Source organism: Rutidosis leptorrhynchoides, chromosome 1, assembly GCF_046630445.1.
Source record: "Rutidosis leptorrhynchoides isolate AG116_Rl617_1_P2 chromosome 1, CSIRO_AGI_Rlap_v1, whole genome shotgun sequence".
In the NCBI taxonomy this organism is placed as follows: domain Eukaryota; kingdom Viridiplantae; phylum Streptophyta; class Magnoliopsida; order Asterales; family Asteraceae; genus Rutidosis; species Rutidosis leptorrhynchoides.
In genome coordinates, this window is record NC_092333.1 from 88,204,939 (window position 1) to 88,221,433 (window position 16,495).

The 16,495-nt window shown below is 32.3% G+C and overlaps 2 protein-coding genes across 3 annotated transcripts; both read right to left on the reverse strand.

The window, feature by feature from the left end:
• Window positions 1-1,031: 1,031 nt before the first annotated feature.
• LOC139862684 (probable GABA transporter 2) lies at window positions 1,032-4,872 on the reverse strand. The gene is made up of 7 exons (XM_071851311.1): window positions 4,762-4,872; window positions 4,450-4,680; window positions 3,693-3,790; window positions 3,405-3,591; window positions 3,205-3,335; window positions 1,878-2,114; window positions 1,032-1,525 (listed from the first exon to the last, which is right to left on the reverse strand). Exons 1-7 carry the CDS (start codon window positions 4,847-4,849, stop codon window positions 1,136-1,138), a joined length of 1,362 nt encoding a protein of 453 aa, XP_071707412.1. The 5' UTR covers window positions 4,850-4,872; the 3' UTR covers window positions 1,032-1,135.
• A 1,449-nt stretch (window positions 4,873-6,321) lies between these two features.
• LOC139886481 (uncharacterized) lies at window positions 6,322-12,405 on the reverse strand. 2 transcript variants are annotated; one of them, XM_071870313.1, is made up of 3 exons: window positions 12,269-12,405; window positions 11,025-11,245; window positions 6,322-10,399 (listed from the first exon to the last, which is right to left on the reverse strand). In XM_071870313.1, exons 2-3 carry the CDS (start codon window positions 11,116-11,118, stop codon window positions 6,627-6,629), a joined length of 3,867 nt encoding a protein of 1,288 aa, XP_071726414.1. In that variant the 5' UTR covers window positions 11,119-11,245; window positions 12,269-12,405; the 3' UTR covers window positions 6,322-6,626. The 2 variants fall into 2 exon arrangements, with proteins under 2 accessions (XP_071726414.1, XP_071726415.1); XM_071870314.1 differs by lacking the exon at window positions 12,269-12,405 and adding an exon at window positions 11,933-11,949.
• Between the last annotated feature and the right edge of the window lie 4,090 nt (window positions 12,406-16,495).

The window sequence follows — 16,495 nt, forward strand, 5'->3', positions numbered from 1 at the left end:
ATTATATTATATTAATATAATATAATATATAATATTATACGGAGTATATATTAGATTTATATATTATACTATTATTATAAATTTGTTTTCAAATAATAATAAATAATTTTGTTTGAAACGATACATTAATTTAATATAAATATTTATAACATTTATTTATATAAGTAGTCATATATTGAAAACATTTATAATGTTTTTTATTGCAATAAAAATTATAAAATATATATTTTTATTAACATTATAATACGATTTATGAATGATATTTTATATAATATAAAATTTATCTGCAATTTGTGCATAAATTTAACAAATTACGTTAATATAATATTTGTAGAATATTATATAAATGTACGGGCTCATATTGTCAATTGAAATTAAAATGATTATTTGATAATCCTTATATATCTAGATGTATGTCTGCTTTGTTTCGTTTGAAATTGCGATATAATGGATTTAATTTGTACTAAAAATATATACAATTAGAGACATACATAAAATATTCTTCTTAATGATCGGTGTTAAAACAACATTTTATGGGTTCATGTTAGGTGTTTTATAGATTATTTGTCAATTGAAGTTAAAATGATTCCAACGGACGGTCTCATAATCTATGCGTTAGTATTTAATACTAATGTTTTCGATATACAAATGTTATCAGTAATAAAGGATTTTTTTTATTGTGATTGTATTTTACATTTGATAAGTATCAACATTAACGTTATCGACTACTAATTTATACAAATATCGTGCAACGCACGGACTTATAAAACTATTTTTTAAAAATACAACTCATACACTCCCAACACAAATATTTTTTCCGAATACATACATATTATCTATCAATGAAATTTAACCCAGCCATAACCCTTTGGTACTCATTCAACAAATAACTTCTCTTCTAATCACTCAAAATCCTAAATATAGATATCTCAAATTGATTAGAAACAAAACAAACATAAAATCCAAATGTACGTTATGTAATTCTTATATTAAGGGTAACATCATTCCTTGTTTAAATCAAGGGTGTCACTTTTCAAGCCCAATTGTTGTTTATACAAAGATATATCCTTCATGTATTAACAGTTGTACATGATACATACATCTGCATTTCAATGTTCAAGATTCTAGTTTTTGTTCAATCAACCACATGATTACTAAAGAGATTGAACTTACTAGCATCATGAACCAACTTTCTTACAGACGAGAATGAACCCAACAAGCCAACACCCGTAAAAACCACTATAATCGTAATATTGATCCAATAAGTGAATGAAGATTTGGAGGGCTTGTATGTCATGTTGTATAGAAGCATTGGAAGGATGAAATCTAACGGAATGAAGCCTATAGCTCCAACAACGCCATTAATGTCTCCAAAGAAAGGCAACATTGCCGCAAAAAACCCGCAAAAGATCATGTAGAGTGACCGAAGAATTATTCTGGGGATCAAGTTTCGTTTTGAGAACATCCCTTGATTCACATCCGCATATTTCGTTTCCATTATTTCATATGCTACTTGAGAATAAACCTGTTTCATTTGATATTTTTTAGAGTAACATGATTTTATTTTCATTTTCACATTCCACCACATATCATGAATATTGTCCATTAGGACTTAAACCCCCCACCTCATGGTTAAAAGGCCATTACCGCTAAGTCAATGGCCCTTTAGTTTCACAGAGCTTCTTTCATGTTCTCACAATAATAATTTCTCTAGTCTATTTATTAATTTCTTCTTAAAAATTTTCTCGAAACGTTTATTTGATTATCTTATTATTACAGCTTAAATCATGTTACCTATTTTCAAGTAATTGGATTGATTATTACAAGTATTTTGGAAAAAAGAGGCATTCGGTTAGTTAAGAAGAAAGAGGTTGTACCAGGCCAATGGCAAAGAGTTGAAGAAGAACAAAAATAACTCCGAGTCCAAGAAGCCACTTCGGAGCTAAGGCGGGTCCCTCATCTGGCATGAGACTCTTGAGAATGTTTGAGCTAGCATTGTTGCCAAACACCCAGTATCCAGAAATTGCAGCCGAGTAAAACGTGACAAAAATCACAGAGTAACACATCATTAGCCCTTTAAACATCTTTCCAGTTACCGGTGGTGCTAATGTAGCCTGTATTTCAACGATTTTTTTTTTGAAATAGTAATATTTTTTAATATGTTTACAAAACTAGAAATTTGAAAAAAATCTTTACAAAACTAGTAAAACCGGAGTTTCAAACTCCGGTTTGGGCTAAACCGGTGTTCCAAAGTCCGGTTTCTATCTACTTTGTCCACATGGCAGAGTGACATGGCAAACCGGACTTTGAAACACCGGTTTGCCACGTGGCATTTTTTTTTTTTTTTTTTTAGGATTCTGGGATGAGCTTGTTTATTTGTTTTAAAAAAAATTTAATTGTTAATAATTGATATTCATCCCTTAAAAGAATTAGCTTATTAATTACGGAGTAATAACTATCTGAACTTTCACTTCTCAAACTATATTAAAAGAAGTTTCAAATTAGCTTATTAATAATTAATATTCATCCCTTAAATCTAGCAAAAATAATTAAAAAAAATTTCTAAACAAATAAACGAGCTCATCCCATAATCCTAAAAAAAAAAAAAAAAAAAAAATGTCACGTGGCAAACCGGTGTTTCAAAGTCCGGTTTGCCATGTCACTCTGCCATGTGGACAAAGTAGATAGAAATCGGACTTTGGAACACTGATTTGGCCAAACCGGAGTTTGAAACTCCGGTTTTACTAGTTTTGTAAAAAAAATTTCAAAATTTCTAGTTTTGTAAACATATTAAAAAATATTACTATTTCAAAAAAAAATTCGTATTTCAACAAACGAGTAACATTACAATTGTAGTAAGTTACCAAAATGAGTAGGTCGGCCAGGTTGGGTGATAATTCAAAACAGGATGTTCGACCCAAAACAATCTTTTTAAGTAAATTATGTGTAAATATCAACAGATACATTAATGAAATTAAGAAGGTATTGTCTAACATATGCCCTACGGCGTATGATAAGAAACATTCATTAAACCAATACCTTTCATTAATAACACTATTCGTAAGTGATATGAATACACATATGGAAATATAAAGAGTTTATTAAATGCTTATTATGTTATAATTAGAAAGTTTGAGTGAATTTAATGCTTCTTGTGTTATGCCCTAAGGGTACAAGTTAACCATTCTCATAAATTGAACTTACTTGTATTTCAGGGAGTATTCCATTTCCAAATATGGCAGCAATTATAGAGATTGAAGTGAAGGCAGTCGTAACAATTGAAATTTTTGAAGCTTCTAACGAATAATCTCTTGGTGGAGGTTTTTTCGATAGCCCTGCACATAAAGTCAACTAAATCAACTTAAATCGACAATTATCGCTCGAGCCACAAGCGAAAGGCATACCTGCATTGATGCAAGCACCAACAACTATGAATGTATAAGCCAAGCTCAATAAAAGTGAAGCTAAGTTGAGATGTCTAAGAGAATGAAAAGATGGCAACTGAGACAGAACCATCATGATCACTGTAACCATCGCTATGAATTCCGATAGATGAAGGGGCCCATTAGGAGATACACTCGAATACATTATCTAAAAAGAAATTAGAAATTTTAATTAAACAATCAAAAGCGTTTTTGAAAAAAACTAATGTTTTATGTTTATGATATGAGCCTTCTATAGTTGTATCATACGTGAAGGCATTCCCCGGCAAGCAAGATTGCTCCTATGCTAATGCCAGTGTTGATGGCTGTTTGTATGAATATTACAAAATAGAACATCCCACCAGACCCTACAAAAAAATCGACATAACTAACGTCAAAGTTACCATAAAAAAACTCATCAACAGGACATGTTTTAGGTCAATTTCTAATAACATGGGCGTTTATGATGATGCGGCAAGTCAAAACGCTCAAAACGCCCCTACGGCACGTTTTCGGGCAAAAAAAAGGGTATCGTTCATCGTTAACGGGAGAAATAAAGGGGCGTTCTTCACTATTCAATTACTTTTTTCTTTCTTTTTCACTCGACCTCAACCATATTTTGCTACATCACCTACAAATTTTTTCACAAATCTCTTCTACAACCTCTCCATTACACCCGGTCTTAGGACGTGTCATAGACTCATAGGACGTGTTATATTACATGTCAATAGTTTTGACCATGTTGACTTTTTCACTAAAAATCTAACATGAATGTATGAAACTTTTCAAGTCTGAATCACTTGCAAGATTACCTAAAAAATTTTTTTTTAAAAAAATCTAAAGTATGAAACTTTTCAAGTCCTTTTCAAAAAAAATGAAACTTTTCAAGTCTCAAAACAATTACTTAAAGTACTTTGACTTTTCTAGGCAAATTTCCCTTTGGCTAAGAGTCAAACACTCAGCGTACAGAAATATATTACGTTCACACATGCCACTATGCAAAGCATAATACTCCGTATAAACTTACCAAGAACATCAGCGGCAAGTTCCCGGAATCGAATATGGCGTCGACCCTCTTTTTCGCAGTGCTCAAGAACAAGGGACATGAGATAATATGAATAGAAGGTGACAACGCCCATGACCGTGAGACAAAAGAAACCAAGGCCCCATCCCAGACCCCTGAACACGTACGGTAAAGTTAGTATAGTGGGTCCCACAATCGCGGTCGTAAGGTGGAACCCGGCATGATACCATTCCCCTGCAGTTAAACAACAACACGAAAAAGTTAACATGTGAAAATATAAAAGTGATTAACTTAAATTTAAAATAAAAATATCACCTTTTGATTCAAGCACGAAAGTTGCACCGGCATCTCCCTGGCGGACACTTTTGTTTTCCGAAACTGTTGGAGCCTCTGTCATCATCATAAAACATACATGTACTATACTATGTTTACTTATATCTTGAAAATAAGGATGAGTACTTAGTTGGAATGACAATTTTAATTATATATTTATCACAACGTACGTTCTTTGTGTGTGTTAGCATGACAGCTAATGAAAACGGCAGACTTTTATCTTTTACTATAAACAACTAAGCCTTGAAGGCTCCGGCACTATGAAAAAATTGGCAATGGAATAAATATGGTTTTATATATTTATACTTAGAGATCTGAAGATTGATCTTAATGTATATAATATCATAAATACGGCGTAATTCATACTTCATCCATTTCGATTTCAGGTCCCACTGTTAGTTTATTAAAAAGTCAAACTTTAATTTATAGCAGAAAATACATACTTTTTCCGTTAGTGATATCAGATCCCACTCTAAGTTTTTAAAAAAATCAAACTTTAATTTATAGCGGAAATGTGTGACAAATACCTATAACACGTCAAACTATATGATAAAGACTAGTAAATCAACTGGTAGTAATCAAAATAAAATACTCCGTAACAGGTTGTTCATAATATCAAAATTTTACTATGATAAAAATATTGCATACAAGCAACAACAAAATAAGGTTTCTTTCATTTTCAATAATAATATGTTACATCACTGATAATCTATATAGCAAATTCAACGGTTGAATCAGTACTTCACATTTCTTTTCTTGTTTTTATATATCTTTTCTAGTTGTAACAAAATAAATAGTAATAATAAACTTTATTGGCATGCAATAACATGATCACAGTCGATAAACAATAATTGTAATCACTAATCAAACTTTCAACATCAATTATATCTTTCCGGTTAGAAGCTTTTTCACTGTTCGAGCTACCCGAGAAGCCGAGTAATCCGACCCCGTACTCTAATGTACGTAGTCCAGCATGATTACTCATTCGCTGTTTCCAACCATTCCCTGACCAACACAAAATATTCGCCCTAGATTCGAACCTGAGACCTCTTGCAAAGAACTTAGGGTCCTAACCATTGGGTTATCTTGGAATATATACTCTGTATTTTTAGTCAATCTGATAAACATTCATAGATACCACAACCAAACCAAATAAGAACTCCAGAACTGTTTGGAAGCAAACAAGAGCTGTTATAAAGCCAAAATCTAACGATCGAAACCCTTTAACTTGCAGCTCTTTTGGTAGTTTTAAAAACATTACAAACATGTCATTACTAAATGTCACTCGTTTCATTATTGAACCATTGAAACCCTTCAACTTGCAGCTCTTTCAGTTGCTTTAGCAACATTACTAAATGTCACTGGTTTCATTATATTTAGTCCTATGATTCACTGAAAACGACTTACTTAAATTCCATCGCACATATAGATATATAAAAAACATGAAAAAGGAGTCGAGCAGAACTTTTTAATCATTACAGTTATTATCCATACCATCTTGTAACACAATCATTAAACAAAAATGCAATCACCATGCAAAAGCATAAGAGCCCTACCAGTATAAAATAAATGCAACAACACAAACATATGATGTCCAAAATAATACCTGGATGGATAAATAATACAGACTAGGAAATAAATATTTCCTATACACAATACAAATCTACCCTCACCCCCAATGTGATATAATACACAAAAACAGATGTAACTGACTTGCAACACTAAATGATACATGAGAAAAGGTGACCCAAACCATGAACCTTTTCAAGAATCCAAACAAATTTACTCAAACTGCAATATACTGAAAAAAAAAATGGGAAATGAATTTTCTTTTACAGAAAAACTATTTACCTTGCGGTTTGCCTTCTTCCAACATTCATTTTCTTTGAAAGAAGTTCTTGAAGATGATCATAACGGTCACGTTGATATTCAACTAACATACATAACTGTCTTATAGCCTCTCGTTTCTCTTCACCAAGATTCACTAACCCTTCATCTTTCACATGAACCTGATTTTCAAGATCTTTGATCTTTTCATCGTTTACCGTTGACTTTTGTTCAAGTTGGTCAACTGAATTCTCCAGTTTATCCTTCTCAGTTTCAAGTGCCTTCAACTGTACCACCATTTTTGCCACTTTTTCTTTCAGATCATCTCTTTCAAAACATGTGTTCTTTATTGAAATCTTGGTAACTTGGATTTCATTCATGATCTCGTAAATCTGTGTTAATATATGCCCATGATCTTCTTCGAATTTTACAGTTAGTGAATCCATGCCACCTGTCATCTCGTTAACTTTCTGTGTGATCTCCTTTTTGACACTCTCTTCAGATTCTTTGTAGTCTGCAATCGTGTTTGATAAAATAGAGATTCTTGATACGAGTGATTTGTTTTCTTGATGCAGCTTTTCCTCTTTGCCTGCATATTCGCCTTCTTTTTCATTTAATGTCTGTTCGGTTACACGAAGCTTTTGATTTGTGAGACGGATTTTGACTTCGAGGTTTCTTACGTTTTCAGTCAAAGTTGTAATATCTTCTCCTTTGATTTCGAGCTCGCCTTTTAGGTCTTCGATCTTTTCCTCTAGTTGTTCGACTATTTGTTCCTTTTCAACCAAAGTTGTTTCCATTTCTTGAATCTTATCTTGCAGTTGCTTTTGTAATTCAAGATTGGCCTGTTTTTCACTTTCGAATTGCTTCTGTAATTCCTCTTTGAAACTGGTCAATAAAGTCAACTCCTTTTCCAGTTCATTGACTTTGACTGCATAGTCTTCCTTCTCTTCAGCTGTTTTTGCTTGATCGTTTGACTTTCGTTCAAGGTCTTCCTTCAGACTTTCAATCACGATTATAAGTTCTGAAAGTTCGACACCTTTTTTCATAAGTTGAGATTCGGATTCGTTTTTCAGGTTGTTCAAAGATTCAAGTTCTGATTCTAATTCTTTGACCTTTGACTCGTAGCCTTCCTTTTCTTCAACGGTTTTTGCTTGATCTGTTGACTTTCTTTCAAGTTCTTCTTTTAGACTTTGATTGAGGATTAAAAGTTCTGAAATTTCAGTACCCTTTTTCTCAAGTTCCATTTCTAATTCAACTTTAAGGTTGTTCAAAGATTCAAGCTCCAATTCTAATTGTTTGACCTTTGACTCGAGGCCTTCCTTTTCTTCCACAGTTTTTGCTTGTTCTTTTGACTTGCTTTCGAGTTCTTCTTTTAGACTTTGACTGAGGATTAAAAGTTCTGAAATTTCAGTACCCTTTTTCTCAAGCTGCATTTCTAATTCAATTTTCAGGTTGTTCAAAGATTCGAGCTTTAATTCAAGATCTTTGACCTTTGACTCATATCCTTCTTTCTCTTCAACCGTCTTTGTTTGTTCTTTTGACTTGCTTTCAAGTTCTTCTCTCAGACTTTGACTCAAGATTAAGAGTTCTGCAATTTCAGTACCCTTTTTCTCGAGTTCCTTTTCCGATTCGCTTTTCAATTCATTTAAAGATTCGAGCTTTAATTCAAGATCTTTAACCTTTGACTCATAACTTTCCTTCTCTTCAGATAGTTCCTTTGACTTGCTTTCAAGTTCTTCTTTCAGACTTGAGTTAAGGCTTATAAGTTCTGAAATCTCATGAGACTTTTTCTCAAGTTGTGTTTCCGATTCATTTTTCAAATTGATTTGTGATTCTAGCTGCAATTCTAGATCTTTGACTTTTGACTCCAACCCTTCTTTCTCTTCCACTGTCTTCACATGTTCTTTCGATTTGCTTTCAATTTCTTCTTTCAAACTTTGACTCAAAACTAAAAGTTCTGCAATTTCAGTACCTTTTTTCTCAAGTTCATTTTCTGATTCGCTTTTAAGGCTTTTTAAAGATTCGAGCTGCAATTCTAGATCTTTGACCTTTGACTCATAAACTTCCTTCTCTTCAACTTGTTCTTTTGACTTGGTTTCAAGTTCTTCTTTCACACTTGCATTGAGGCTTACAAGTTCTGAGATCTCATCACCCTTTTTAATAACTTGTTCTTCTAATTCATTTTTCAAATTGGTTAACGATCCTATCTGCAATTCTAGATCTTTGACCTTTGACTCAAAACCTTCCTTCTCTTCCACCATTCTCTCCTGTTCTCTTGATTTGCTATCAAGTTCATCTTTCAGACTTTGAATCAGAATTAAAAATTCTGATATTTCAAGACTCCTTTTCTCAAGTTCTGTATCAGATTTGTTTTTCTGATTGCCAACAGATTCAAGCTCTGATTCCAAATCTTTGACCTTTGACTCAAATCCTTCCTTCTCTTCCACCACCTTCTCATTATCCATCATCAATTTCGCAACCTCCTCTTTCAAATTCTCTATCTGAATAACAAATTCTGCAATTTCTTGACTTTTTTTGCTGACTTCTGTTTCTGATTCAGTCTTCAAACTGTGCAAAGATTTCACCTCTTCTTCTAAATCTTTCACTTTGACAACAAATACTTCTTTCTCTCCTTGCAATTTTTGTTCATCTGCAATCTTACCTGCTAGTTCTTGTTTTAAAGAATCTATCTGAACCAAGTAACCAGAAACTTCTTGACTAATTTTCTCCAGTTGACTTTCTGAATCAAGTTTTTGAGTGCATAGAGACGTTATTTCTTCTTGCTTTTCATTAACTTTATCAGATAAATCTTGCATATTCTCTTCCAATTTACTTTTTTCAACGCTCATAAGTTCCAATTCCTTTTGCAAGCTGGAGACTTTTTCGGTCAAACTCTCGATTTGAGATTGAAATTCTTCTTTCTGAATCTCAATCTCTCTTTTTTGAGAACTTAATGACAAAAATTCTTCTTCAAAACCTCTTATTTTGATTTCTGTTTCGTTCTTGTGTGAGACATGCATCTCTGTGTGACTAAGCAGCTCTTTCTCTTTATCAGCCAATTTTTCTCTTAACTGACTACATTCAGTGGCAAGTTCTTCATATTTTTCTTGATTTGTTTTAATCTCAGCTTCAAGCTTTGAACCCTTTATAGATAAAGATTTGTTTTCTTCTTCAGCAGCTTCTAATGTTTTACTAACATTTGATAATTCCTCTTCTGCTGTCCCCAGTTTCTCCTTCATTGTTGAAAGTTCTAACTTCAAACCTTCATTATCTCCTTCCAATTTCACAATAACACCTTTTAATACTTCAATGTTCTGATTCAATTCAGATTCCAACACTTTGGAATTCTCACATTTCAGATTGAGATCTTTGTTGTCAATCAAAAGTTTAGAGTTTTCTTCATGCAATCTATCAACTTCAAGCTTCAACTCACCAATAACTCTCTCTTTTTCTTCTGTTGTAATAGTCAACTTTTTAGTCAACTCTTCAATTTCAATATTGGCGGATTGAAGTTGTTCTTTGAGTATGTGTGCTGTTTTTAACTTCCCATTTTTACTTCCTTTCTTGGTTAACAAATCGTCTGAGTCTGATTCGGAGCTGGATGAGGAAGATGAATGTTTTTCTTTCTTTGAATGAACTTTTGCTCTTAACTCTCCTGTGATGTGATCGTAGCGTTCGTAAATAGATTGATGATGTTTGTGGAAATCTTCAATCAACTCCAAAAGTTTGCTTTTATCATCCCTGTCTTCCTCTTTAAGAAGCTCTAAAATCTTCTTATAATTATCCTCCATCTCTGCAAGAGTAATTCAATAGTTATAGTACATTGTATATAGAAAAATCACAATAGCTGATTTCCAAACCGAACATAAATCCACAAAAGAAGCCACTTCCATAAGTACTTCCACCTAATTCACGAACATGACCTAATATCGAAGTAACCTCTTTTGCAAATCAACCATTGTCCCAAAATAAAAATGAGATATCCTGGTCTAGTTACATACAAGTATATGTAAAAATATTAGAAAGCAACTTCCTTGGTAATATTTAGTCAAAAGGATTTTTTATTTTTTTTGCATGCTACTGTAGCCATTTTTGAAAAAACGCGGGTCCGTCTACAGCAGAAGCCTATAACTTTTTAACAAAATCAGTTGTGCTCATACATTTGTCAGGTATATTATGTCGTATTCTAACAAATGGGAACAAAAAGTCTCCAAAAAAGAACAGATACTTCATGGTTAAATTAGAAGGTTAGCAGGTCCAATTCTTTTTTGATATGAAGTGGTTGGGTAGAGGGGTTAGTTCAGACACTCATTTAAGACATTTTAAACTACATAATTTGACAATTAAGCAATTCAGCAAACAATATATAACAGCAAGTAAAATATAAGGAAAGAGGCGTTCAATATATAATGAAATACCTATATTGCTCCCCTTAAGTTCCTCAAATTTGTCAGGATCAATATGACTTCCAAGGATCGACTTAATTTTACTGCCGAAACGATGCTTTCCCATTTCCTCGTTTGGTTTCACAACGTGTTCCTCAAAAGCTCAAGAATAAAACGGCGTGTCTCAGAAGAACAAGAATTACGTTCATCAATAAGACAGGGTAATCTTCACCTTAACACAATTGAGCCCGATCCTGAAAACCAAAATTAAATACTTGTTTCAGAAACAGGACAGGAACAAAACAGGACTCAAATAAATTAACTAACTAATAAAAAAGCCATGCTTTCTATGAGCCACCATAAAAGTGAAAACCATATATCACAATAGTAGGTGCATGTAGTATGTAAAATGGTGTTTAATCCTGGTTGTCACACTACACTACAGAATGAATGACCCTCAAAAGCCATCAAACTAGAAAGTCACATAAAGTTGCATTATTATTTCTTCTTTTTGTCATTTAGAAGTCTTGAATAACTCGTGTTTTGTGTGATAATTGGGTATGAGAATTGTGTATGTATGTATGTATGTATGTTGCAGATTTTATATCATAGGTGTGTAATAAGAAAATAGAATATTTCAAATTAATTGAAAATAAAAGATGCAAGTAGGAGTATGTGTGTACACCACAAGTTAAAAAAACAAATCAATTAAAAAGGTCACCTTAACTAAATACATTCATTATGAACTGAATACATACATACATATACATATATACATATACATACATGTATACATACATGTAATATAACAGTCTCATTGCCTTTATTTGGTATTTATCATAATACTCGATATATAATTGTCTTCATGTTAAAATCAAATTAAAGTAAAGTATTTCAATTAAAGTAAAGTAATTCAATTACAACAATTGGTAGCAACTCACAGCGTAATGATTACAGCTTGTTAATTAGATTTCAACTGCATATCAAAATTCAAAACTGAAAATAACAACTTCAAAATTCAATCAACTTCAAACTCCAAAATTCAATCAAACTTAACAAAATCAAAATATTCGCTTTCAACGAAATAATTTTTTTAAAAGGACAGAAATAGAACTTTAATCATGTAAAATTGACTAGGTTAAATTAACAACGAATACAGGCGCTAAGCTTAGAAATTTAACATGTGATACAGAACTAATCAGGTGTAATTTACTACTCTAGTAACTACCAAATTTGACTGATCAATTGTGTAACCATACAAAAATCAAACGAATTACCGTTCAATTTGAATAAAAACAGAGCAGATTACGAATCCGCCGATCGATACTTCAAGATTGAATCCGAAATCAGTTCCAAAAAGTGATAACTGAATCGAGAATTTAGTGTGTGTTTTTGTGTGTGTGTGTGTGTGAGTGTGAGATGCACAGAGTAATAACCTGAATGGGCGAAATTTTGATCTGAATATTTAGTATTTTTTTATTTTTGGAATCATGGCCCAATTATTTCAAACAGGTTTCATAAGTTCCCCGTAGGATGTGAAAATAGACAATTGATACCCTTATGGTTTTGAGATTTTAATTATTTATTCAAATTATTATCAAGTTAGGTTTAAACAAGAAATGGTTAAAAAGTTTGGGTAGTAGCTAAGTGAGATGCTTAACTACAATTTTATTGAACGTAAAGCTCTATTTGTGTGTAGCATTTCTTAATCGATTTCAAATGACAATCTTTTTCATTTCAAATTATTTATTTTGAAATCGTGTTATCAAGCATAGTTAATATAATACTAGTTAATTAAATCTTCACATTATTGTAGATATGGGTGAATTTAGGTTGTAAGTAATTCTTACTTTTGTTGGATATAACTAAAATCATGCATTTTGAGTTTTTATATTTATATATATATATATATATATATATATATATATATATATATATATATATATATATATATATATATATATATATATATATATATATATATATATATATATGTAGGATCAATGAGTAAGTAACCAATCGGGGGGGAGCAAATTTTTTTTATTTTTATTTTTTGGAATTTTTTTTCTTCAGAAATCAAGATCACACGAAAATATAAACATTTAGAAAAGAAACTTCGTGATGAATGTTATTATTTAGGAGAGAAAACGATCGACAAAAAATAACATTCAAGATAATATTGTTCGTGAAGAATGTTAACGTTTTTTATCTTCTTGTTTTGTGAAGTAAAATTTAGCCCGATTTAGAGTTTAGGGTTTAGGGTTTGGTGTTTCGGGTTTATGGAATAAACTCAAAACACCAAACCCTAAACCCAAAACTCTAAACCGTTCGTGTTAAAAACTCAATCTAAACCCTAAATCTAAACCCTAAATCTAAACCCTATAAACCCTAATATCTAAACCCTAATATCTAAAACAACAACATACGCTCGAAAAACACGATAATTGTCATATATTAGTTCTTCGAGCATTTTTCCGCAAAAATAAAAATATTTATCACAAAGTTTCTTTATTAAATGTTCATATTTTTATCCAATCTATAATGTTTGTGAACAAAGTTTTTTCAAAAAAAAAAAAAAATTGCTTCCCCCCGCTTCCCCCGATTGGTTACTTCCCCATTGATCATGCCCATATATATATATATATATATATATATATATATATATATATATATATATATATATATATATATATATATATATATATATATATATATATATATAAAACAAAAAAGAAAAAAAAAATTGCTTCCCCCCGCTTCCCCCCGATTGGTTACTTCCCCATTGATCCTGCCCATATATATATATATACATATATATATATATATATATATATATATATATATATATATATATATATATATATATATATATATATATAGTGGTAGGATCAAGAGGGAAGTAACCAATCGGGGGGAAACGGGGGGAAGCAAATTTTTTTTTTTTCGTTTTTTCTGAATTTTTTTTCCGGCATCAAGATCACACGAAAATATGAACATTTAGAAGAGACACTTCGTGATGAATGTTATTATTTAGGCGGAAAAACGATGGACAAAATTAACATTCAAGATAATATAGTTCGTGAAGAATATGAACGTTTTTTTTAATGTTTTGTGAAGTAAAATTTAGCCCGATTTAGAGTTTAGGGTTTAGGGTTTAGGGTTTGGTGTTTTGGGTTTATTCCATAAACCCAAAACGCCAAACCCTAAACCCTAAACCCTAATCCATAAAATATAAACCGTTCGTGTTAAAAACTCAATCTAAATCCTAAATCTAAACCCTAAACTCTAAATTTCTAAACCCTAATATCTAAACCCTATAAACCCTAATATCTAAACATTAATATCTAAACCCCAATAGCTAAAACCTCAAAATACGCTCGAAAAACACGATAATTGTTATATATTACTTCTTCGAGCGTTTTCCCGCCAAAATAAAAACATTTATCACAAAGTGTCTCTACTAAATGTTCATATTTTCATCTCATCTATAATGTTCGTGAACAAAGTTTTTTCAAAAAAACGAAAAAAAAAAGTTTTTGCTTCCCCCTGCTTTCCCCGAATGGTTACTTCCCTCTTGATCTTACCACTATATATATATATATATATATATATATATATATATATATATATATATACACACTCCCTCCGTCCCTATATTATCGTCCACTATAATATTTTGGGACGTCCCATTTTAATTGTCCACTTAGTATTTCAACCAATCAAAAGAGATTATAGTAGAGAGAGAAAAAAATTTATTGGTGAAGAATGAAGTTAGTGGAATTTTTTAAAACTGTGTGTTTTTTGTCTGGTGATAATTAAATAGGGACGGAAGGAGTGTTACATTTTAAAATATTTCAAAAAGGGTTATTAAGATATGTGATCTAAGAAAGGATTTACATTTCATCCTTTTCTCTCTCTCTACAACAAGAAAAAAAACTAGCCTAAACTTAGCCGCCGCCGTCACCATCTTTCTCCTCCGGCCGTCGGTTATCTCCGGCGGCCCGGAGGACCTCTCTCTTTCACTCTTGTTTCTTGTTTTCCCTTATATGTTACTCTTTTCTTTTGTTCCTGTAATAATCGTTTTTGTTGTCGTTTCAAATCGAGTGTTTGGTTCTCGGGTACTCAGGTCGAGATTATAGATCATTGCTTTGGTGGGTTATTTCTTGCGGTTCGGCCGGTTCTTGCCTTTTTCTGGCACCGATCTTCTTCTGGTGAGTACCACGGTACTCTGTGGGCCTCTTCGAAGTATGTCTTTTCCATGTTCGCCGGAGGTTTGTGGTCCGCTGGTGATCTGTCTTCCTTTCTCCGGCCGCCGGTAGGTTCGTGATTTCGGGTTATGGTTGTCGATTCGTGGTTGTTGTGTGTGTACTCGTGGTGAAGTTTTCGTGGTTTCTAGTGGGTATAGCTCTCGTGGTTTCAAGTGGATGCAGTCGGTGGAGGTCATGCGACGGTGGGTATAGCTCTGGTGGAGTCGTGGTTCAGTTCGTGGGTATTTTTTTGGTTCAAGTCGTGAGTTTTGGTGGTCATTATAATCTGCTTCAGCATGGTGGTCAATATAATGGTGGGTTATTTCTTTGTTAATCTTCTTGACATATTACATTATCACCACTCGATTTGATTGCGTGATTGGATTGTTGGTTTAGATTTTCGTGGGTTCCGTGTTGTATTTTTCGGGTCGTAGTTAGTTTCCATGCTTTCATTCGGGTGCTTGCCCTGACGTGATCTTGTGATATGTGTTGATTGATTAACAAGGTGGTTTCCTTTCATGGTTGATTCTTCATATGCTGTTTCTTGTTAGAATTTGTTTTCGTGTGTAATCGTCGTTGTAGGTTCTCCTACTTATCGTGTTTTGATTTATATGTTAGTCGATTCGAGTTTGATGTCGTTGCATTATAGAAGGTTCGGTAGAGAGTCGTGATGTAACCCACTCTTGTATCTCCTAGCATCTTGCTAGTATTTTATTAATATAATTTTTATTGCTTTTCAAAAAAAAAAAAAAAAAAATGTGATCTGTTGGAAAGTTATCCTATAGTCTCTATTTTGTGATCTAAAGTTGACAATATTGTATTCTCCAAGTTGTGATGAAGAGTACGTGGACAATATTGTATTCTTCATTGTGTGATGTAAAGTGGACTATATTGTATTTATGCTACGTGAAATATCATACTTATAATAAATATTTTGAACTATTCAAAGTTTGAAAGAACGCTTAGATGTACATAGTAATAGCAAGCCACATAATATAGCTATTGAAAAGTGTCAAAGTTTGATGAACCATAAACAGTCCATCGCTACATGTTTTTTTAAACAAAATTATGCACGTAATAAAAGTTACCATATTCGGCTAATTGCTTCTGTTGATTGTGTGAGATTCTTATTGCGACAAGGTTTAGCTTTCCGTGGTCATAATGAAAAGGAAGATTCAATTAACAAAGGTAACTTTCTTGAATTACTAAATTGGTTAGCAGATCAATGTGAAAAAATAGGTCATGTTGTGTTAAAAA